At 38.0% G+C, this 25,376-nt stretch overlaps 1 protein-coding gene across 1 annotated transcript in view; it reads right to left on the bottom strand.

Annotated features, from left to right (window-relative positions):
* PAPPA2 (pappalysin 2) overlaps positions 1-25,376 on the bottom strand; it is a 326,265-nt gene that overhangs the window by 160,633 nt on the left and 140,256 nt on the right. The window contains 2 exon segments of the mRNA XM_027868368.1: positions 17,278-17,494; positions 19,531-19,666. Coding sequence (XP_027724169.1) covers positions 17,278-17,494; positions 19,531-19,666 — 353 coding nt within the window.

Genomic DNA, 25,376 nt, shown 5'->3' with positions numbered 1-25,376 from the left:
TAAGTACCATTTTCTCCATGAAAACTTTTCTAAATTTTAGTACCTTCTCTCCTTAATTACCTTGAATTTAACTACTTTTTTATTTCTTTTGGGTATCCACATATATGTGCATGCCTATACATCTATATAAATATGTATGTATGTAGATATTCCATCTATCTATCTATCTATCTATCTACCTACCCACATATTTCCCCTAATACAATGTAAGCTTTTGGGGAGTAGGGATAATTTCATTTGGGGATATCAATATCCCCAGTACACAGATACTAAAGAAATGTTTATTGATTGATTGATACATTCCACTACTTCTTCATTCTGTTTTTTTAAACATAAAATGCTTGTGAGCTCATATAGGAATGGGGTACAATAGACACCTCGGTGACTGATTTGGGGGTCCTTCCAAGAGAAGATCCAATGTAATACATTGAAACATCGCTGTAAAAAGCTTAAATATGTCAATTTGCATGGAGTATAATAAAGCATTTTTTAGAGTCAACAAAGAGTTTAATCTTGTATTTTCTACATCTTTCAGTTAATTGTATGATGTGGGGTAGACTTGTGACATCCTACCTATTACCTTCTAATACCATCATCAAGGTTGCTCTTGATACCCATGTGTAGATGATGCTCACACACTCACATACACACAAAGATGCATAGAGATGGGAAACAAGGCATACAGGTCGGCTTAGCTGGACTATTCATTGGGGGATGAAAAGGCACATTTTTTTCCCTAGGACTGTACTTGAAGTCTTATTTTTCCAGCATGGTAGAACTGTCAGCACCATTACCCTTAAAATTAACCATACCCATTCCAAACTACCCTATTTCTGTCAAAGGTGTCACCATTCTTCCAATCTCCTCAGTTCATAACCTTGGCATTTTCCTCCATTCTTCATTTTGTATCACCTGACATAACCAATCAGTTGCCAAGCTGAGCCATTTCTACCTCCAGAAAACGTCTCACATCTGACCTACTATCTGTTCACTCAGCTACCATGTAGGTGGCACAGTCGATACAGCATTGGTCCTAGAGTCAGGAAGACCTTAGTTCTAATCCAGTCTTACATATTTACCAGCTGTGTGACCTTGAGCAAGTCACTTAACCTGTTTCAGCCTCAGTTTCTCATCTGTAAAATGGGTATAATATTACCTATCTCACAGAGTTGTTATGAAGATCAAATGAAATGATCTTTTAAAGCACTTAACACAGTGTCTCACACCTACTAGGTGCTTGATAAATGCTCCCATATTAGTTTAGGCCCTCATCACCTCTCACTGAAATTATTGCTACAGGCTAATTGGTCTCCCTGCCTCAATTCTCTCCTTCCTTCAGTCTACCCTACACACCGCTACTGAAGAGAAATACTTGATTGCAGAACTGACCATACCACTCTCTATTTGCTAAGTCAGATGACCTAGGTTGGAATCTTAGCTCTTTCATTTCCTTGTGTGACTTTGAGCAAATTACTTAAACTCTCTCTCTCTCTCTCTGGATTTCAGTTCCCTCATTTGTAAAATAATTGGTTGAACTAGATGACCTCTTATGTCCTTCCAATTCCAAATTAAGACCAGGCCTTGGAGACTAGAGTGAAAAGTTGTGGGCTGAATGATTCACAGGATGAACCTTGGCATGTATAGCTACAGATACAGAAATATCTTGAGATGTTATTTCTGGTATACTTTCGTCAAAGTGTCAACAAACTCCCCAAGGAGTCTTGTGTGGGTTAAGTGTATGTCTGATTCTCTAGACCTCATCAGCAGAGCACTTTTTAAGAGATGATGGTGAAGGCAAAGCTATTTTCTAGCAGGTGAGCCATGGTGCAGTGCAAAGTATGTTGGATCTGGAGTTAAATCTGTGTTTGAATCTGGTTCTATCACTTGTGACCCTGACTGACCTTTTTGTTAAGTCACTTACCCTCTCTGGAACTCAGTTTCTCCACCTATAAAACAAGGAGGTTTAGACTATATAGCTTCTGAGGTCCTTTCCAACTCTCAATTCATGATCCATGAAAATTGGGAGGGGGGGATGGACTACAGAACCCTTCAGAGTTGTTTCTCATCCTCTCCTGTTCTATTGTACACAAACCTTTCTTGGAAAAATAAGTTGGGCAAGAAGGCTAGGGAACAATTTAGCAGCTATAATTCTTTCCTTGCTTAAAAGAAAGGAGGAGAAACAAAAAGCAGATTCCATGGTAATTTACTAAACTGCTTTGGGGAAGGAGATAATCAAATGAGTAGGAACACAATACATCTTTAATTTCTATAGTGCCTTTCCCAGCAGCGAAAGTACTTCCCATCATCTGGGAGTCTTCAAAGGAAATGCTTGGTTAAAAATAAAAGATGAAAGGCCAAAAGCTATGCAAATGTTTTGCCCTACTGTACCTAAGAAAGGAAACAGAGGGAACCTAGGCTTTATTAGTGCATCTAATGGGAGATAACTTGGAAGCATTGGTGGTAGGCTCCCTAAACAAAGGAAAAACCTGAAGAGCTAAGGAGGCCAGCAAAGGGCTAGGCAAGTGGGAATGGGGTGATAGGAGATTCAAATCCCCCTCTAATTTATATACAATGGGGATTGTTAAAGCAACAGCAATGAGGGTTCCAGGGAAAAACTGAAGCATGAAATAGAATGACAGATAATAGAAATGGAATGATACTATTACAGAGATTGAGTTCAAAGACTGATTATAGCAGTGGTTGGAATGCCAAGAGGATTGGGTTGTGTTCTTGGCTCTGTCCCTGACTAGGAATCAGGAGACTTGGGTTCTCTCCTAAGCTCTACCAAGAACTCACTATGACCTGAGGGAAATGTCTCCATGCCTCAGTTTGTCATTCAAATGATGGGCACAATAATATCTGCTTCCTAGAGACATTTAAAGCATCAGTGAGGTCATAAATGTACAAGTCCTAAAAAAGGGTATTCTCATACTCTCTTTGCTTAAGTCTCTCCCCCTTCCCCATCCCAGCCTCATACTTACAGGCAAGTTTCTATAGTCTCTACTTAAGGGGACATCCAGAAATATAGCTAAACCAAGATCGAAGAGTAACTTTAAAAATCACGTACTTGTGTTTGACTTTGCAGTGGCCACTACATGGCTTTTTTTTTGCAGCAGCAGCAGCAGACATCTTTTAAATTCTCTTTTTTAAGGTTAATTTTAAAATAAATGTATAGGCCTGAGCACACTTTGGGAAGTGTGAAAAAGTGCTTTTTGGCGGGGGAAAAAGTCACTATAACCTAAGAATTGATTGCAAATAGTCCAAAAAGTCTGTATATGTTTGTGTGTATGTGTGTGTGTACATACACACATACATATATACACCCACATATATTATACATGTGTGTATATATATATGTATATATATATATGTACATACAAACATACACACACACGTTATTGTTTGTCCTTTGTTCTCAAAGAGGACCATGACATCAGAATGGAGATGTCATGACCTGCAAGTGAATTGGATTTAAGTGAGTCAGGGCTTACAAAGTCACTGGTCTCACTCTCTCCTTCAAAGTTATCTGGGTCCAGTGGCAAGATATGGATCAGGTGCCTGGAGATGGCCCCCATATGTACATATATAATGTGTATATATACATATATACACATTATATATGTACATATATGTATATATGTATGTGTATATCTACATACATGCAGATTGTTCAGAGACACCTACTGATGGTAATTTCTTAATTATCTATAATAAATTACTTACTTTGGGGGCCTCCTACCAACACTGGGGCTACATATGGAAGAGCATGACTAAGAGCATGTGCCCAACATACTATGTCTCTATGTCCCTGGAAAGGGAAAAGAAAACAGGAAAATGGAAGGAGGTGGGAGGGACAAAACAACAACAAACATTCATTTAGAATGCTATAGAGTTCAAATCGTAAGGGGACTAGGGACAAGCAATGTCCCAGAAGATGAAGGATAAATTACCAAGGAGCATAAATTATTAAGAAAGAGGATAGTGGCTAATAGTAAGCATCTAGATGGTACAATTGATAGAGATCTGAATCTGGATGTTAGGAAAACCTGACTTCAAATTTTGCCTTTAAAACATACAAGCTGTGTAACTCTGGGAAGTTCACTTAATTTCTATCTGCCTTAGTTTCCTCATCTGTAAAATAGGGATAATAACAGTATCTACTTCCCAGGGTTCGGGCATCTAGGCGGCGCAGTAGGTACAGCGTCATGCCTGCAGCCTAGAAGACTCATCTTCATGAACTTAAACCTGGCCTCAGACACTTACTAGCTGTGTGACCCTGGGTAAGTCACTTCACCCTGTTTGCCTCAGTGTCCTCATCTGTAAAATGAGCTGGAGAAGAAAATGGCAAACCACTCCAGTATCTCTGCCAAGAAAACCCCAAATGAGGTCACGAAGAGCTGGACAAGACCGACTGAACAAAAACAACAACAAAAACTTCTCAGATTTTTGGTGAAGATAAAAAGAGACAACCGTAAAGCATTTTGCAAACCTTGAAGCACTAATTAAGTAATAATAGCTAGTTTTCAAGCAATTTGTTAAGGTTTCCAAAGCACTTTGCACACGTGGTTTCCTTCAATCCTCACAGCAACCATGGGAAGTAGGTTGCTATTGACATTATTATCTCCATTTTCCACATGAGAAAACAGAAGTTTGAAGCAATTATGGTCACATGGTCACTAAGCAAGTAAGGGTCAGAGATGGGCTTTTAACCCAGGTTTTCCAGATTCCAAATCCAATACTCAATCCACTATAAAATTCCTCAGAGTATATTTAAATTTCTGTAGAGAGATTGAACTCTTGCTAATGACTAGAAGGAAAATTAAACATTTTGTCTGATGCACTATCTCCTAAGGAAGGTCAATTTTTTAAAAAAATTCTAAACTTAACAAACTTCAACTGAAATGAGCACTTACTTTATCATTACTGTTGGGGGAGAGGGGATTATCATTGCGGAACCATAATGATTGGTCAATTCAAATGTCTCTAAACACCTTGTAATTGTTGTTGAGTTGTTTCAGTCATGTCTGACTCTTTGTGACCCCATTTGGGGTTTTCCTGGCAAAGACACTAAAGTGGTTTGCCATTTCCTTCCATAGCTCATTTTACAGATGAGGAACCGAGGCAAACAGGGCTAAGTGTCTTGTCCAGGGTCACACAGATAGTAAGTGTCTGAGGCTAGATTTGAATTCAGGAAGATTCATCTTTCTAACTCCAAGCCTGGTACTCTTATCCACTGTACCAACTTAGCTACCCACTTCCATTGTACTACTCCCAAACTGCAAGGACAGCTAACTTTCCATTTTCAGTGCTTATGGAATGAATGGTTGCATGAATCAATGAATGAAAAAGACAATTATTAAATTCTTCCTATGTGACAAGCACTGTGCAAAGTGTTGAGGTACAAACAAAAAAACAAGTAAGATAGTCTTTGCTCTCAAAGAGCTTATATTCTAATCGGGCAGAGAACACATAAAAGAAATCACAGCAAGAGGCAAGATGTAAAGGCCCAGAAGAAGCAATGGTTCAGTTAATCCAGAATTTTTTTAAAATGTATGTCTTTGAATGTTATTATATGCAGTCCAACAAATTTAGCCTGAGTAGGATACAGAGTTCAATAAAACACAGTCTTTGCTTTCAAGAAGCAGTCTATAGTCTAGTAGTGGGGGAAGAAGACAGATATGCTAGTAAATTTTATAGGAACAGGGAGTATGAATAAGTAACAGGAAAAGAGGAAACCCAAAGGCTTCTATAAGGTTTGGAGAGAGTGAAGGATTAGCTCTCACTTAGCGTAGCCATCAAGGATACAAGAAGAAGGTGGCATCTGAGGCCAATTCTTAAAGGAATAGGCAGGGTTTCAAATGGCAAAGATATGGAGGTTAGACCATTCTTGGCATAGAGAAAAATATGAAAAAAAGACAGTGAAGTAGGTCAGTTCAGGATGAGTCCAGGGAATGACAAAGATGGGAAACAAAACTAGAGCAAAATTATATATTACCTTGATTGTCAAGTTAAGAAATCTGCAATTTATTCCATAAATGAAGATGAGTCATCAAAAGATTTGAAACAGGGAGTAGTACTAATGAGAAATTAAAAATCAGGCAGCAGTTTATTTAACGATAAATTGGAGAGAGAGAAACCGGAGGCAAGAGGTTAAAAGATTACTGAAATAGTCCAGACAAGAAGTGATGAGGGCTCAAACTAGAATGGTAGGAATGGAAATGGCACATAGAAGCTAGTGACTAGCTGCTGTGGAGGTTAAATTGACAAGATCTGATAACTGATTGGTTGTGAAAGTGGCAAAAGAGGAAGTAGAGTCAAAGATCCAAGTTTGAGCCAGAAGGACCTTAGATGTCATAGCACAACATCCTTCATTTTACAGATGGGGAAACTGAGACTCAGAGAGGGAGTGACTTCCCCAAAGTCACATTGGGAGAAAGAAGGAGAGATGGAATATTAACCAAGTTCTTCAGGCTCAAAAATCAGTCTTCTTTCCTCTGTTGCCTCTGATAGCTTTCATACTTCGAGCTTAAGCGACTTGGATAAACATGGATCCATCAGCAGAAATTTGGGAAGTAAGAAGGGGCAGATCTAAGGCAAAACATGGGCTGGTAGGAGAGGCTTGATAAGGGTGAAAACTGTTTGGAAGAGACTCTGTGGGTAATGTCACTGGGCGTCTGCTAAGGATAAAGATAATGATTGCCAAAAAGCTCTGACGGCCCAGTAGGGGTTACATAGCATGAATTTGTATCAGAGCCAAATGACCCAGTTTCATAACATTTACCAGCAATTCTTGGCAGTCCAGGAGCAAAAGCAGAAAACAAGTTGATTCAGAGTTTCAAACCCGGGAAGTTTACCCTGGAGTTGGGAATTGGTAAGCCAGGTACTGGAGCAGTGCATCTAAGAAATTAAGGACTATTGAAATGGTTGACAGTGAGGTTAAAGTCTTGCGTAGGGAGAGAGAGGAACCCTGAAGCAAGTTTGCAAGGCGGATTCAGATTTGAGAGACTGGGAGTTATGATGGGAGAGGAGAGCAAGTTCAGTCAGAATGAGGGAATGGCCCTCCTGTTGCACATATTGTCAGTCATGGCAGATATGTCGGTTGTCTTTACTGAATTTTAATCATCATCACCATGATCATTGTTGTTGGTCTGCTTTGTTGTAGGGGATGCCTCAGTAGGCAGAGAAGGAAGATGAGAGGCAAACTCTCATCCATAAAAATATTTTTAAAATTAAAAAAGTAAAAGAATGGCAAACATGAAAGTTTGTGGCCAGAGATAGGGACTTTAGAAATAGGGAAGGCAGAAGGAACTGATTTAAGAACTATGATAAGACTGAGGGCTTCAAAGTCTTAGGCTGATATTGGGGGCAGATCATTTCCAAGTGGTGATGAGGTCTGAAACATGATTGTTCTCCTGGGTGGCAAAACTCTAGCAGATATGGAGGTCATTGCAGCTGAGGAGATCAAGGAACTCTGAAGCCAGGGTTTGGGAAGGGGCACCAAGATAAGAACTGATACCCTAGGGAAGATTGCAGGGGAGGGAAAAGAGTGTCAGGGGATCCTTACAAACAGATGCCAGATTACTGAAGAACTGTAGACTACTCTTCCTTAAGTTTAACAGTGAACAGAATGAGAGTGATAGGATAATGGTTTGAGGGAGTAATAAGGTTAAAGGTCTTTTTCTCTACTACAGAATAGTAGAAAACATTGGAATATATCCAAGCATATTTCTAAACGGAGGGAAAAGAAAGTACAGAGGAAAAGATTGAAGATAGAAAACAGAAGTTGTAGTAGGAAATGGTGGATGGTCCAAGGTCCCAAAACAAGCAGGAGAGGATGGGATCAGGCACATAGCTGTGATGCACTCCTTCCTGACCTTCACATTATAGAATTCTGAACTTCCAAAAAGGGGCTACCTACAGTGCAAAGTCTTAGGTGATCCCCTGGTTCCTACTATTCTATCACTCTATTATAAAAAATAGAAATAATATAAAGTGTTAAATGATGATAGAAAGTATTATGTGATGAAACTAGAGGAAAAAATCATCTCCATTTAGTGGAAAGGCATGAAAGGCATCATGGAGGAGGGAACATTTCAGCTGGGTCTTGAAGGATAAGCAGGAGCTCAGTAAGCAGAGATTGTGAGTCCAAAAGAGGGTGATAGGATAGCTAATCACATTACAACAATGTGTGGGGAATATCAAGGTTCAAACCAACTGTAGTGTGTGTATATACATATACACATATATGTATTCATATATACACATACATATCTCCATGCAGACATATATAGACATATACACATACACACACTTCAGAGAGCTGTGAGAATCATAGGAGATAATGGACATTAAAAACACTTCATAATTTAAAATTGTATATAAATGTGAAGCATTGCTAATGTTAATATGAAAAGAATAATGATAAATTCAGCTTTTTCTTTAAAGATGTAGACTTGATAAAACATAAACCTTAGGAACCGTTAAGACTTTATATTTATGAACATCTCTTTTTTTTCTCTGACTCAATTAGCATGTGTGTTTATACTGAGAAAGTTAAATGAGGGCATTTATACTATTGTATGTTTGCTTTGGACATAAAAATGAGATAAAAATATCAAAAGGAAACATGGATTTCCAGTGTATTTTGAAATCATATTTTTAAAAAATGATTATTACTATTAGGGATGAAGGAAATCCAATTTTGGAAAGGAAAGATAGGTACCAAAAATACAAGGAACCTCAAAGGAATTTGTGTCTAACCATTTAACTAATAGCACCTTTTGACGTTAGGAATTAGAATGAAGTTAAAATAAATGCCTGCAGGATCAGACAGAAATCAATGTATTTTTATCCAAGGATGGGGGCTGTTATCTTGTTTGAAAAGGCAGTCAAGCAGTCAGTCAACTAACTAATTACATTTATATTTAATTAAATTAAATTAAAGTAATTCAGTTTCAACTATATGTCAGATACTGAGGATATAAATAAGGGCAAAAAAAGAAAAATGATCCTTGCTTACTAGGAGCTCAGAATCTACTGGGGGAGACAACATGCAAACAACTACATACAAACAACATATATTGCAGGACAAATTAGGGGTAGCCTCAGGGAGGAAATACTAAGATTAAGGAGGTCAGGGAAAGGCTTTTTGCAAAAGGTAGAACTTTCTCTGAGTCTTGAAGGAAGTCAAGGAAGCTTCTTTCTCCTCTTATTCTTCAGGAAGTAGGAGCTGAACTCTCATGGTTGGAGATTTAGAGCTGGAAGTGACCTTGGAGACCATCTAGTTCAACTCTCCTTCCCCAGCCCCATTTTCAGATGAGGAAACTGAGTTACAAAAACATCTCAGCTTTCCCATTCCTTTAGAATGGCAGGAGAAAGAAACTGTCTTTTCAGACATGGTCACCACCCCCAGTTCTTAGATCAGAAAACACTAAAGATTTTCACAGATATCTCAGCAGCCCTCCAAATCCTTGGGGAAGAGGATGTCTCACTCTGATGTAGCCCACAACTCACCATCTTGTCTGCGGGGATGTTGTGAGTTTTCTTTTTGAAAGCTACATATGCCAAGTCTAAGGCATTCCCCTGATCTACCAGTATAATATCCTGTGAATAATAAAACAAAGAAGGGCATTGATATGCCCTTTAAAGTCTGTTAATTACTTTATATATTTTGTCTTAGTTGAGCCTTATACTAACCCTATGGGGCTGGTTGTTGTTGTTTAGTAGTTTTTCAGTAGTGTCTGACTCTTCGTGACCCTATTTGGCATTTTCTTGGCAAGGATAGTGGAGTGGTTTGCCATTTTCTACTACAGTTAATTTTACAAATAAGGAACTGAGGCAAATAGGGTTAAGGGACTTGCCTAGGTCACACAGCTAGGTAGTGTCTGAGGCAGATTTGAACTCAGGAAGAACTCAATTTTCCTGATTCCAGGCCTAGCACTCCATGCACTATCTAGCTGTCCCATGTGATGGGTACCATGGGTATTATCTTGATTTTACAAATAAGAAACAAAGATTCAGGGAAGTTAATTAAGGTGGCACATAATCATATATTTAATAAACATTAGAGACAGGATTTGAATTGAAGCCACCTTCTCTCTTGATCCCCCCAACAATACCACAATTGCCCCAGGAATTCCATGTAGTATGCATCTCTAAATTAGAGAATAAAATGATGTTAGTCTGCCCTGGAGGAAAGCAGCTAGAGAGAACATGATGTCCATAAGACCTAGGAGGGGAGGTGGCGAAAGCTGGACTGGACCAGGGAGCAGGGTCAGTATATCTTGATAGTTAGCAAGGAATTAGGAACAAAAGAAGGAGGATTGCCTCCATGTCAGCACTTGAGGCAAATGTCTCAACAGCCCTATGTAGCTTCTTTTTCTGGGCTCCAATCAAGGCACTTACTAAGACAGGTCAATTTATTGCCTATCCATGCTTTGAATCATTGATATCTACACCCCATCTTCTGCTATGTCAAACAAATCTGCTGCTTCCATTTCTTAAAGAAGGAAGAGCATGATACTTGGAGAATGATGGATAAGTGGGCATGGTTACTCAAAGGCAAAACTTTCAATTGACAGGCTCTGCATTGCTCAAACACTAAGGGAATTCAGGTCATAAGGGGTAGGATGGCAGTGGTCAGGAATCCCTTTGTGCCCAGAATCTGAGGGTTTCATAGTTTATAGCATGTGCATATATACAACTGTGTTTGATATAGATCTGCCCATACAGACTTGTGCCTAATTAATTCTTTAGTAAATGCACATGGCTTAAGAATCTCAGTCAGTTCCCCTAGTACCAGAGAAAGACATTGGTGTCTGTCAGCTTGCCTGTTAACATGTTACCCTATTACACTGATTTGCTTGCTAAGAGTGAGCAGCCAATTTGCACTGCTTCTGTCAATCACATGTGGCTTGGAAACCTCCATGCATTCCAGATATACTCTGTGTAAACTAGAGAATCATATCCCATTTCCAGTGGTTGAGATGCACGCACATAAAACTTGCTTTTCATACAGTGTCACATCAAAAGGAGTGAAAAGGAACCAGTAATGATCACAGTTAATCAACCTCCTTGTCAAGCCTGGGACAGGCTGGGCAGATTATACTTTCAGCTCTTTGCTGCCCTTGTAGTTCTGTGTCTGTGAGCTACATGATGGAAAGCCTAGAACAATCCTCATCTCTCGGTAATATGTAATGTGCTGATTTTCTTACTATTGTGTGTTGTCAAGATCTTCACAGGTCTCTGAGATGAGTATGCTCATAGATCTCAGAACATCACTCATTTGACTTTCAGAAAATAATACTACAATAAAGAAGAAAATCAAGATATAGAATAGACTAGCATGGGATTGGACTAAAACTCAAGGAAATAAAGCTCAATCTAGCAGGTCACATGTGTTGAGTTAGAGAGTATAAGAAATAGAAAAAAATTTACCACTGGTAGATAGGCTCAAAAAAGCCCTGGGACACTTGGGAGCTAAATAAAAGGAAGCTCTACTTAAACAGAAATATAGGTCCCCACCTTGCTAATGCTAACAGATTGTGTGACACACTGCTCCTTCATTTCTTCTCTCTTCTCCCGCGTAAGGAAACAGAGAATGCCAAACTTGACTTTAGATATAGTAAAAATGCCTTTTTGTGTTAACTGTGAACTAGTAGGGTGCCATGCACTAGATAGTAATTTAAAGTGAACTTGAATTCTTAATAGTAGGGCTGACATAGGAAAGGAATAAGGATGACTGAATGATAACTAATTATTTAGTAAGAACTGGTTGGGGGAAGGAGTGATAATAATGGAATATTATTGTAAGCCCTATTCATTTATTTATATTTGCATTTATGCTATTTATAACCAGTGTACCCTTAAATCAATTTCCTTATCTGTTCAATGTGGGATTTGAATATAAATCATCAGTCTTTTTATATATTTATCAGCAAAACTTCAACAGGAAGAAATTTCATTCAAAATAACTACAGAATGTATAAAAATATTTGGGAATCTACCTACCAAGACACATATAGGAATTATATGAAATTAACCACAAAATACTCTTCACAGAAATAAAGATAGAGTTAAATAATTGGAAAGATTATTGGTTGAACCATGACAATAAAATGACAGTACTATTAAATTACTGTACTTATCTCATGCCATACCAATCAAACTAACACAGGGATACTTTATAGAGATAGCAAAGATAATTACAGGGGGCAGCTAGGTGGTGCAGTGGATAGAGCACCAGCGCTGGAGTCAGAAAAATCTGAGTTCAAATCCAACCTCAGACACTTGATACTTACTAGCTGTGTGACCCTGGGCAAGTCATTCAATCCCACTGCCTAGCCAAAATAATAATAATAATAACAACAACAACAACAACAAAATTTATCTGGAAGAATAAAAGATAAAGAATTCTATGAAAATCTGAAAAAAAAAGAGAGGGAAGGTAACTTAGCACTAAGTGATCTCAAATTATATTACAAAACAATAATCTTAAAAATTATTTGGTAATGGTTAAAAATAGAAAAGTTGAGCACAAGGTCTAGAAGCAAATAAACATAGTATCATAGTATTTAATAAACCCAAGAGTTCAGCTACTAGAATAAGGAATCAGTTTTCAACAAAAAACAGCTGGGAAAACTGGAAAGCAGTCTGGCAGAAATTGGGTTTGGACTAACATCTCACACCATATTCCACAATAAGCTCAAATAGATACATGACCTAGATGTAAATCTTAGATATCACATAATAAATTAGAGGAATAGTAAAAGTAATGTATTTCATGACTGTGGAGAAGAGGCAGGTTCTTAACCAAGTAGGAGATATATTAAAAGTACAGTGATTTTCTTGATGATATCCAAGATCTACAGAGAAGTGATTCAAATATATAAGAACAAGAGTCACTCACTAATAGGTGAATACCCAGAAAATATCATTAGGCTGTTCTCAAAATAGAAAAGCAAGCTATCAATAATCACATGAAAAAATTATTCCAAATAACTAACAATAAGAGAAATGCAAATTAAAACAACTCTGACGTTCTATTTTATGCCCTCATAATTGAAAAATATGACCAAAAAGGAAAATGAAATGTTGGAAAAGACGTTTGAGGAAAAACACACTTATATGCTATTGTTAAAACTGTAAATTGATCTAGCCATTCTGGAAAGCAATTGAAAAATATATTTAAAAAATGACTAGACTGTTCATACCCTTTGAGTGATAACACTACTAGGCATATATACCCTAAAGAGATCAAAAACAGAGAAAAAAGATCCATATTTGCAAAAAGTTTTATTGTTTATTGCAAAAATGTTTATTGCACTTTTTATTGTAGTAAACAACTAGAAACTAAGGGGGTGCCTATCACATGGGGAATAACTAAAAATTATGATTTATGAATATAACAGAATATCATTTTGCCATTAAAATTTTGAAGGGGATTGAATCAGAGAAACCTGCAAAGACTTGTATGAACTAAGGCAGAGGGAGCTGAGCAGAACCTGAAGAACAACTTATACAATTACAATAACATCAAAAAGCAACTTTGAGACAAGCACTAACAATCAATGCAATAACCAGCCATGACTTCAGAGGACTAATGATGAAGTATGTTTCTCACCTCTTGATAGAAAAGTACTTGACTAGAAGGGCAAGATGAAAGACATATTTTTGTATTCATGTTTTTGTTTTTCTTGGCTATGTTAACTTGTCACAAGGACAGTTTATTGGAGTGGCAATTCTAGTGATATGAAAAAGTGCTCTAAATCACTATTGATTACAGAAATGAAAATTAAACAACTCTGCAACACTGCCTCATACCTATCAGAAATAACAAATGCTGGAGGGGTGAGGGAAATGGGTACACTAATAAACTGTTGGTGGAGTTGTAAACTTGGTCTAATTATTCTGGACAACAATTTGGAGCTATGTCCAAAGGGCTATAAAACTGTGTATACCCTTTAACTCAATAATACCACTACTAAATCTATACCCCAAAGAGATAAAAGAAAAGGGAAAAGAACCTATATGTACAAAAATATTTATGGCAGATCTGTTAGTGGTGGCATAAAATTAGAAATTGAGGGGATGCTCATCACTTGGTAAATGGCTAAACAAGTCGTGGTATATGATTATGATGGAGTAATTTTTTCTATATGAAATGATGGTGGGCTTGACTAGGTGTCACAGTGGATAGAGCATTGACTCTGGATTCAGAAGGACCTAAGTTCAGATCCAGCCTCAGACACATAACACTTACTTGCTGTGTGACCCTGGGCAAGTCACTTAACCCCACTGCCTAACCAAAAAAAAAAAAAAAAGAAAGAAAGAAAGAAAGAAAGAAAAAAGAAATGATGGTGGGGTTCAAAAAAAAACATGGCAAGACTTACACAAACTGATGCAAAGTGAAGTGAGAAGATCATTGTGCACAGTAACAGCAATGTTGTAACGATGCTCAATTGTGAAAGACTTGGCTACTCTGATCAATACAATGATCCAAAACAATTCCAAAGGACTCATGATGAAAAAATGCTATCCACCTCCAGAGTGAGAAGTGATGAATTCTCAGTGCAAACTGAAGTACAGTTTTCTCACTTTCTTTTTTTCTTTTCTTTTTTTTTGAAATATTGCTCATATGGAAATAGGTTTTGCATGATTTCACATATATAATTGATATCATTCTGCTTTTCTTCACAGTGGGTGGGGAAGGTAAGGAAGGGAGAGAGAGAATTTGGAACTCAAAATTTAAAATGAAAACAATCATAAAAATAAATAAGTCGTGAATGGTGGGGGGATAAAGCTTTTCACTGTTGGGGAAAAGTGGAAGAACAACAAAAATGCATATGTAATGATATTAAGAGTTTCATATATAATCTTTTTTTGGTTCCTCTTCGCATAAGCAAATGTAAAGCTTGTTACTGCTTATAAAATGAGAGGGTTGAATGAACTACATGATCTCTAAGGTCCTTTCCTGTTCTAAATACTATGATCTACGCCATCTATCTTGGAGGACAGCGACCCAGGTATGAGTCATGAGTTGGTACTCTTAGACTGCAAAATGGAGGGAACCAAAAGAACAATAAATGAATAAATAAATCAATTGACAAGCAGTTACAATTTGGGAAGCATTATGTTAGGTGTTGAAGAGGAAGAAGAAAAGAAGAGATTGAGAAGGAAGAAGAAGAGGAGGAGGATAAGGAGAAGGGAGAGGAAGATAGGAAAAAAGAGGAGGAATAGAAGATAATCTCAAGGATTTTTGAAAATATATCCACTGTTGATTGACAATTATATATAAGAGATAATTGTCAGCTCATCTTGGCCAATGAGAGGGGAGCTATGCCTGAGCCACCAGGAGAGAAAAGTTCAAAACTAAAGAGAAAGATCAACCTAGAATACTTGGAGAAACATGAGGGTGGGGACAGTGTCACAAAGGGAAGACTTGGCTTCAAGGTCCCAAGATACAAGATCCAATGCTAGTTGAAGGCTCTAATTGGAAAAGGTGAAGGCTGAGACACCAACAGTCTTAGCAGTAAGATCGATCATTTAGGGTTTAGAATTGAGCTAACATCAAGGACAAAATCTGATAAATGACTGTTCAGAATGAGAGAGCTAAGAAAGAGTAGAAATAATTCCCTACATGTAGGAACAAAAATAACTGATAAAGTCTTTTACAATTGGTTAATATCACTCTTTTTAATGGTTTTCCTATTCTCTCTACTCTTTGCTATGTTCCCCATGTGATACAAATAGTCAATCCCTGAACCATACCTAGGGTGAGACCATTCAGTCTTTGCCCTAGGGGACCCTAATTTGTAGTTTTTGAACAACATGGAAGGTTTTCCCCAACTCACTTGCTTGGCCATACTCTAACTGAATGCCTCTCCAGTCTGGGTTAGCCCTGTTCCCTCTCTCCTGCTTTGTGACATCCCAGAGTCTTTTCCCAGAGAGTGTCCCAAGGTCTCCCCCAGCCCTTAAATTTATATGCCTTAAAAGCTGATTTGAGGTCATATTTCATGCTACTCACCCCAGGTACATTGTGTACTGCATGTCCTGTGTACAAAAATGTTTAGTTATGGCTCTGATCAATTCTCTTCTGAAAATACCTAAAACGAATATCCACAGCCTCTTAGGGAGAAGAGGAATGGGTAGAACAGTAGAGAGTATCTATGTTCTTTCCATGTAGGAATTCTAGGAATTAGAGTCCTTTGAAAGATGAGAAATGGTGGCACTGGAAACCTAGCATGCTGTGCCAGCAAATTGGATCCTAGAGCTTTTCAGTCTAAAAGAGAAGTTGTTCCTTAAGGGAAAAGGTTGTGGGAAGGTGGAAGTGGGCCTCATTTTACAGGTCCTGGCCTATGGCCTCATAATAAGGGAAAATGCTTTCTTCTGCTTTTGATTTTTTTTAATTGTTGTATTTATATAAAACATGCTCCTTGAAAACAGTAATTATTTTAGGTGGCTACAATACACAAAGCATTATTCTAGATGTTGTGAAAGCTTAAAAAAATTAGATAAAACATGCCCTTGTGTAACTTGCCAATATTCATCCACATATACACAAGTGTGTATGCACACATCTACCTCAATACTTAAAGGATATTTGATTTCATTTGTGTGGGTACTCCTTTCACTGATGAAATTTACAATTATCCTATAGCTTGGTTAGATGGTCTGAAAGTGCTAATGGGACAGAAAAAAGTTTTCCTCTTTCAGTCAGCCTGGTGAAAGATCTCCTCCTGTGTTTTGCTTTATTAGTCCTCAGAGAGATGACAGACAAACTCTTGGGCAGCCCACAGTCAAAGTCTCTCCAGACTTCCAGGACCCACTCAAACTTGAGCCCCTTGGCATTGCCTTTAGAAACCAACATGATTTCTATGCCACAATGAAGCACTGGAGGGGGGAATTTTACACACATACACACACACACATTTGAAAACTGACTCAACAAGGAATAACTAGGGAAATTGTGTGAACAAAGACAAGGAGGGAGGGAAATGCAGGACATTTGACAGTGATCAAACATGACTGCAATAGAAAGTATGTAAGGTAGAATAATGTGAGATTTAAGTAGAAAGGATTGACCAAACAAAGAAATAATACAATAAATACAATACTAAAATTCTCCTTCACAAATTGTTAGTATCCTGTTTTTTAGTATCCTGAATAATTTTCTTAATCACAGTCATAACTATTAGGCACCCACCTTAAAATGTGAACTTCACTATTGCGAGATTCCCAATAGTGGGGGAGAAAGAAGAGCATAAAGAGACATTGTACCTTGGTCGTTGGTGTCCATGCCCTTCATGCCCTGGGATACAGTTTTTGGGGGCTGAAGGGTTAATATTTAAGGAAATCCTTAGGGCCACTGCTGAGATGCCCACAAATGGTGAAGAGAAATTAAGCATCACTGAGGTGGTTTGGTGAAAAAGGAAATTCAGATTGTGGGTCACATTAATAGCCAACGGGTTATGCTGGCATGATAACTCATAGGTTCCTGCAGAAAAAAAAAATAATGATATAAACAACTTCAAATTGTAATATCTGACCAGAAAATTTCTTGGAGCTCCAGAGCAGAGACACCCAGTTCTTTAAAAAATATATATTTATTTATTTTTAGTTTTCAACATTTACTTCCATAAGATTTTGAGTTCCAAATTTTCTCTCCTTGACACACAGTTCTTATTGAGTGTCTTATTAATCTCTTAATATTTAAAAAGTCTTACAAATGTTCACCTAAAATCATGCCCATTACACGTAATTATTATTTATGATGCTGTCCATCACAGAGAAGAGAGCAAAAAGAATACCTACATAAAGGGGAACAGATGGCACCATAATACTGACAGATGAAGTTTCCTGATAGAGCCAGTAAGGTTAGATCATTACGTGCTAGCAAAAGGGACTTTTTAATACTGGTGATCTGATCAGCTAGTTTTCCACAGCTTTCTGAAAGATGTTGTTTTAGAACTGTAATGCTTAAAGAGTCCAAAATACAGGGCAGTTAGGTGGTGCAGGGGATAGAGCTCCAGCCTTGGAGTCAGGAGAACCTAAATTCAAATCCAGCCTCAGACACTTGACACTTACTAGCTGTGTGACCCTGAGTAAGTCACTTAACCCCCACTGCCTCACCAAAAAGCAAAAAAAGTCCAAAATAGGACCTTATGTTGAATACCTTCAATGCCAAGGATCCCTTTCTCAAATGGATCTTTGTGGGAGATTGTGCTAGCCCCTTTGGAAAGAGCATGAAAAAGGCACAACTTACCCTAATGTTCTTAGGGAAGCAGTGATTCCCCAACCTCCTTTTTATTCAGAGGTGGAGAAGGGATAAAGTGTTAGTCAGTCTCTAACTCTGGGTAGTAAGGAGGAACCAGGTTGTTAGCTTACACTGGAGCAGTTTCTTGGTGTATACCTTTAAGGTTCCTTTCATTCTATATCAAGGAAGATATAAATCCAGGGAAGAGAATGGTAACTCCTCAAGAAATACTTTCCCTCCCTAATTATATCACATTTTCAATGTTTTCATGTCCATTATCTCAGCTTATCCTCACAATTTGGCTTCCTATTGCCTACAGAATAAAATATAAACTCTTCTGTTTAACTATAAAGCCCTTCATAACCTGTCTCCCAATCTATCTTTCCAGACTCATTTTATACTATACACCCTCCTATACTTTGTAATCCATCCAAGGTGATCTACTGTCCCTTCCTTGGGACACTTTATCTCTCATCTCCATGCCTTTGCATGGCTTTCCTCCATACCTAGAATGTATTCCTTCCTCACTTTTGTCTAATAGAATCCTTCAAGATGCAGGGCAAGCATAACCTTCTATGTGAAGCCTTTCCTGTTCCATGCAAATGTTAGTGCACGCCCTCTCATATCATATATATATATATGTATATATATATATATAAAGAGAGAGAGAGAGAGAGAGAGAGAGGGAGAGAGATGATAGTGCCCTCCATATTTAACTACTTTGTATTTATTCTCTTGTTATCAGTCTGTATATACTTATTATTATACAGATATGTCTTTTTGCCTCTCTCATTAGAATGTAAGCTTCTTGTATACAGGGATTGTTTCATATGTTTTATTTGCACCCCCAGTGTCTAGCCCAGTACCTGGTCATATAATCACTGACCAGTAAGCACTTAATAAATGCTTATTGATTGATTTAAACATCCCTTTCAGATAGGCAGAAGTCAGCATTACAAAGGAAGACATATACCAAGATGAATTCAAATTTGTCCAAGTGAACATAGGTCAGACCACCTGTAGAGAAGTCATATTCATAATTGCAAAAATATTAAGTGGTATACTGTTGGCTTCATTCTATATGATTCACTTATGTTTGGTCCTTCTTTCTGATTTTCCCTTTTTCTTGCTCAAAAAAATGTTCAGTATATAAGGGGTGCAATAAAGGCAAGAAGAGATCAAAATAAAAGGAGAGAATGACCCTTATTTTGGGGCTCCTGCAATCTTCTTTGTGACTACCATTCCTCTTGTTCATGAAGGAGAAAAGCTGCACTTACCAAGGGAGTGGTTTTGTCCACTGGCATCACTCAAGTGAAGAGTCACTGTTGGCCGCTGCTTTTCCCCATGGACCATGCCATCAGATGCCAAGAAAATGAAAACTGTGGTGGCCACACCAGGTCTGTCAAAGCATACCTAGGCACAAGTACACATATGTATAACTCATAATTTGTTTTTATATCAATAAAAATATCTATCTCATTACAGTAAAGGAACCATTGAAATGGTTCTAGTCTACCAAACATAGTATCACTAAAACCAGGTAAAGGTGCAGTATGACACATTTCAGTCAGACATAATGAAGAATACCTTGAGTTCCTCTTTTGATTAAGCACTAAAGCTGAACTCTAAAGGCATTTGTGGATTTTCTGTACTTTGGAGAACTTCGGGCATAAAACAGGCCAGGAACATGTCACCTGGACCATAAGAGGGAGGAAATGAGATAGAGGGTGGAGCTGGAGTAGAAAAAAGCACTTATCAGAGATTGAAGATATAGTCCAAGAAACCCAGTAAAGTTGTCATGGTTTTGACAACGTGGGGCAAGAAAGTAGGAAGGGACTGGATATGGGAAGCATGGTTTGCTGAGATCACAGTTTGAATTACAAGTGCCTTCTCCACTACTACTGTTGTGTTACCACAAGGCAGGTTGTGCTCTTATTCCAAATCCCACCCCGCCCCCAACCAGAAACTGCATAGTTATGATTCAGACAACTGCCTAGAGGCAGGAGGACCAGATGCCTTCTTGAAGTCATTTCGATTTCTAAAATGTAATGGTTTAACTGATTAGCAGCCAACACAGTACAATGGAAAGAGCAATGAACTTGGAGCCAGAGGACATGGCTTAGAATGTTGGTTCTGCTACTTGCTACTTCTATGATTCTGGGTAAGTTACTGAAACCTGTTAGTCCTCAGTTTCCTCATCTTTAAACTGATGGTGAGTTGAACTAGTTAACCTCTAAGATTCCTTCTGGCTCTATAAGTACAAATCTCTTAAACTGTATTGTACATAGATAAATGCAGTTTTCCTTTTAATAGAAGTTATTCTAAAAACCGAGTTACCGTGTTCTATACTCCCTGCTTTCCCACTTTTCATCTATTTCTCCTTAGAACAAGGAAGCACATTTAAACTGTCAGTTCTTTTGTTGTTTTCAACTGCTGTTAAGGACAAATTTCCACCTTCTCTGGTGCACACATAACATATAACTCAGCAGTACTGAGGTGGATATCAATGGAATTAGAGTGATTAAACCCCAGAAAAACTGTCCCTAGTTTCAGAGCAGGAGGTGATATCTAATAGGAGTGGATTCACTTAATGTGATGACCTTCCATAGCCTAGAAGCTACATTACCTGTCTAACCAATACCTGTTTTCTCTCCAGGCCAAAAAACAGTCATTTGTGTGATTTGCATGGTTGGTTTAATTAACATAAGCTAATAAGTGCAGGAAGGCAGCATGGCAGAAATCCCTCACCTCAACCCCACCCCCATTGAAGAAAATTGTAACTGTCCTCTTTATTTCATTTCTTTCCTTTCCTTTGTCTTTTATCTTCTTGTCATCACAAATCCTTCTAGAAAAGAAGAAAGGAGAAAAGAAGAGAAGAAAAGAAAAGGAAAGGAAAGAAAAGAAAAGAAAAGAAAAGAAAAGAAAAGAAAAGAAAAGAAAAGACAAGACCTGAACCCATAGTGTATAGATTACAGTAAAAGGTCTAAGGAGCATCAATTTTTTTCTAGAAAGGGTCTTCTAGGCCAATGAGTCCAATTTTATTCTTTTACATTTGAGGAAATTGAGATTGTGTAAGGCTAAGTAACTCACTGAAAGTCACATAAAGTTTACAAGGCAAGATTTGAACTCAAGTTTTCTCGGTTACAAGCCCAGCAATCTATCCACTCTAATATCTAATTCTTCTTTAACACTGAATCCTCTGAAATTTACTGGACCGGGGTCACCTGAGAGCAAAATTTGAAATATATCACAAGGTAACCAAGAAACCTTTCCAAAGCCCTCAGCCCTAGGTGCACTGGAACACAAAGGAATTCAAAGTCCCCAGAGAACTCCCCTAACCTTTTCCATTTTGTAAAAAACCAAAGAGATCTGCTGGATGAAAGCTTGGGGTTGGGAAAACAGGCCTCGTCTAAGCCAGAGAACAAATACAAAGACCAAGTAAGCATATGGTGGCTTCCATCCAGTGGGCCTCAAATCTGATGGAAGGGGATGACTGCAAGGAACGACAGGAGAAATTAGTCTTCTTAATTCCCTTAGCCTGGTCTCTTCACTGACACCACCCATCAGGAAATCGGCTGGTCTAGTGGTTGTTCTTATGATGTGGACACTTTTTCTCTTGGGCCTGAGCCCAAGACCAGCTTTTCATATTCATCTTTAAGGTCTTTGAAACCCAGACCACTGCAAAGGCTGATTGCTGGAGGTGCTAAGGTGTCCAGTATCTTGGTTTGTGTGAAGGGCCAGTGCTAAGATTTTAAGCCATAGCTTAATGCAAACCACAAGGGAACATGATATATGTAGGTGATCTGGTTGGGGGAAGCAACTGCACCCCACAGAGATACATCAAGCAAAAAGAAATATTAGCTGATCAGGACATGAGATGACAAATGCCTAGTTGTGTATGCAACTCTAAAAATGTCTCATATGGAAATCTTTAGTAAAACAATTGGCCATATCCTATACTTCCCTTCTAATGTAGAAAAGGCTACATTAGTAGCAGCTACATTAGCACAAGGAAAATACAAGCTTTGTCTACCAGGCAATGTACTCCTCATACATAGGGAGAGATTTGTGTTTCACCTACGTGATCCACTAATGCAAGGGTTTTTTTTTATCTTTTTTGACATTATGGGCCCTTTATCAGAATAATGTTTATATATATAACATAAAATACATAGGACTACAAAGGATATCAATTCCATTTGAGTGACTTTGACATTAAAAAAAATAATAAGTTCATGGACCTCAGGTTGAGAACTCCTGTGGTAGAGATAGAGACATATATGGTAACTACAAAAATAATTAATGAAGGAGGGAGAAAAACAGGAAAGAAGAGAGCAAATATGTGTGTCCAGAAAAGGAATCTTGTTTTGACCCTGTTCAAGAATTTGAAATGAAGCACAGAATTTAGGAAGGGACATTAACAATTGAAAGACCAGGAGCATCAGTCGATAGAATTTTTAAAAATAATTTCTCCTTTCTGTGAAAATGCATTTTAGATACAAGTAGTCACAAAGAGATATTATAACTCTACTTTGAAATAAAAATTTTCATCCTGTTATCTCTATTTTCTTTTTGCTAAGTGTAGCATATCCAATATTTAAGCACAAGTGCTCTGGCTTCAAATCCAGGGTCTTATACTCTCACATAGTGGATATCATATAGTGACCATAAAAACTCAGATTATCCCATTCAAGCATATGGTGTCCCCTACAGAACTCATCTACAGGTTTAATCAGTACCCAAGAGTCCAGGAGCCCACTAAAGTCCTAGCCATCTCTAACACATAAAAGTAAGCCACAATTCAAAAAGATTAACATAAAAGTCAAATCATTTAACTTCTCTTGGGCTCAGTTTCTTCATCTGTGAAAATATCTGGGAATAGTAATAGCACCATCTCACAGAGGATGAAATAGAGAGTTTTGTAAACCTTAGGCTGCTATATAAATGTTAACTATTAGTATTCTGAAAGTATGGGAATGCAGAGATCTCTGTCATGCATCTGTTCTTTTACCTAGGGGGCTAAACAACACTCTTTGGCTCCTCTAGTCTTCTTAGATGACTATGGCTTGACTGATTGGCTGTAGAATACCTATCAATTGGTAATTTCTTTTTTGATTACTCATCTCCTTAGACATAACTGTGCAGTTCATTTCTTTAGAATTATCTGAGATAGAGGTAGCAATTGGACCTGAAATTTTCTTGGTACAAGGAATTTCTAGGTTGGGAAAGTTCCTCTACTAATATATTTTGATACCTTCTCTGAAACTTATAGAATTGCCTAGAACACTGAAAGGCTAAGGACTGGCCCAAGACCACAATACCAGTATGTGTCAAAAGTAGAAAGTGAACCTCTGTCTTCCTAATTATGAAACCAGATCTCTACCATGTCATGCTACCTTTTTAAGAGTAATTATGAATAACTTTTTATTCTTTTTTTCCATCCCCTTGCTTTTGCACAGTTTGCCCTCCATTCCTGGAATACCCCTTTGAATTCTTTATTCAAGGCTTAGTACAGGTGCAACCTCAGAGAGGAATGTTTTCCTCATCTCCCTGGTTGTTAACACACTCTCCCTTCTCAAATTATCTTGCTTTTACTTTTCTGGGTATACTTTTTCTTTTCCTAGGAGGATGTAAAGTGCCTTAAGAACAGACTCTACTTTTTTTTTTTTCAGCTCCCAAGGGCTAAGCATAATGCCTTATATTTAGTGCTTAATAAATGTTTGCCGAATTGAAGACATGAGTAATTTGCTTATATTGGTACATTTATGCTGTCTAAGGATTTCTTGTTTTAGTTCTTATGCTTTATGGCTCTTACCATACCCTATGTTTTCATGGTCATTATTGGCTAAAAATTTCCCCTCCAGCCCATATACTTGGAGGTTCATATTCAATACTTACCTTTTGTTTGCCCCCCAGTTGTGACTTTATTTAGTATAATTCAGTCCACCAAGTATCCTAGTTTAGGAGATTCCAATAGTATTGACCTTAAGTCAACTTATGATGGGGCAGACAAGTTAATACTTCTTATCTCCCTAGTGAGCCTGGGCTTTTGCTACTCTCAGTGGTCTCCTTAAATTACAATTAATGACTGTCTACCATAAAGGCCGGTCTTAATAAGCTTCAGATCTGAATCTTGAAAACCCCTGAAAGAAACAATTATGTCCAAAGTGACTTTTAAAGTAGATGATTCAAGGAAGGAAATCCACATCAACCCTCTGTCAATCATAGGAGAGAAGTAAGACCTTTTCAGAAAAGCCCATATTTCCTTGGGACCAGGTGATAGCCCTCAGTACCACGGGGGACAGCAGTGAAATTCAGTAGGTCCATAACTCTGAGAGGACTTTCTTTGAAATAAAAAGGAAGTGAAAAGTAAAACTAACCTCAAATTCTCAGTTTCTCTAGGATCCAAAGGTTCCACATAAAACCAACCAAGCCAACTGGGGCCAGTGGTGGGATGTTAAGATAAAGGAATGTTTCACCTAATTCAGAACAGTTTGAGAGAGAGTAAACCCTCTGTGTGCTTGCTAGGCCCAGACCCACTTAGTAAACAGGCAGGCCAAGTATTTCAGCTTTCTGGTCATCCTTTGTGGTGGTCCCTGGAGAACGGACCCCAAGACTGCACCACAAACTTGAAAAGAATCTTCTATGAGGTTTGCAAATGCTTTGGGTTTGTTACTGGCTTGCTGTATTCCCCCTGCGCCCTTCAAATTCCTCTCAGCTACGGGCACTTCACAGTTCTGAAGGGAAAGAGGAAACACTCCAGAGGTGGCAGATGAGCAATGCCAGGGATCAATCCTCTGGTGAATGGAGACTTGTATAAGACAGCCAAGGGGGGGAAGATGGGGGCCACTCTTTTTTTTTTCCTTTTGTTGTCAATTTTTGTTTTTATTCTAAACTTAACAAACACCAACTAGATCAAGATCGGGCATTTCCATATACAAAGTAGAACAGAAAAAGAGGATTATGCACGAAACTGCAGGTCTCTGTTATTTACAGCTTTCCTTTTTAAGTAGAGCTAGGTTCCTTTTAGTGCAAAAGATGAATCCTGGGAAGTGGTTGCATCTAGTCAAATTCACACTATTTAAATTTGTTGTTGTTCAGTCATGTCTGACTCTTTGTGAGC

Source organism: Vombatus ursinus, unplaced genomic scaffold (genome assembly GCF_900497805.2).
Source record: "Vombatus ursinus unplaced genomic scaffold, bare-nosed wombat genome assembly UNPS02014789.1, whole genome shotgun sequence".
Lineage (NCBI taxonomy): Eukaryota > Metazoa > Chordata > Mammalia > Diprotodontia > Vombatidae > Vombatus > Vombatus ursinus.
The sequence above is the reverse complement of the archived record's forward strand: the minus strand, read 5'-3'. Positions and strand labels throughout refer to the sequence as shown.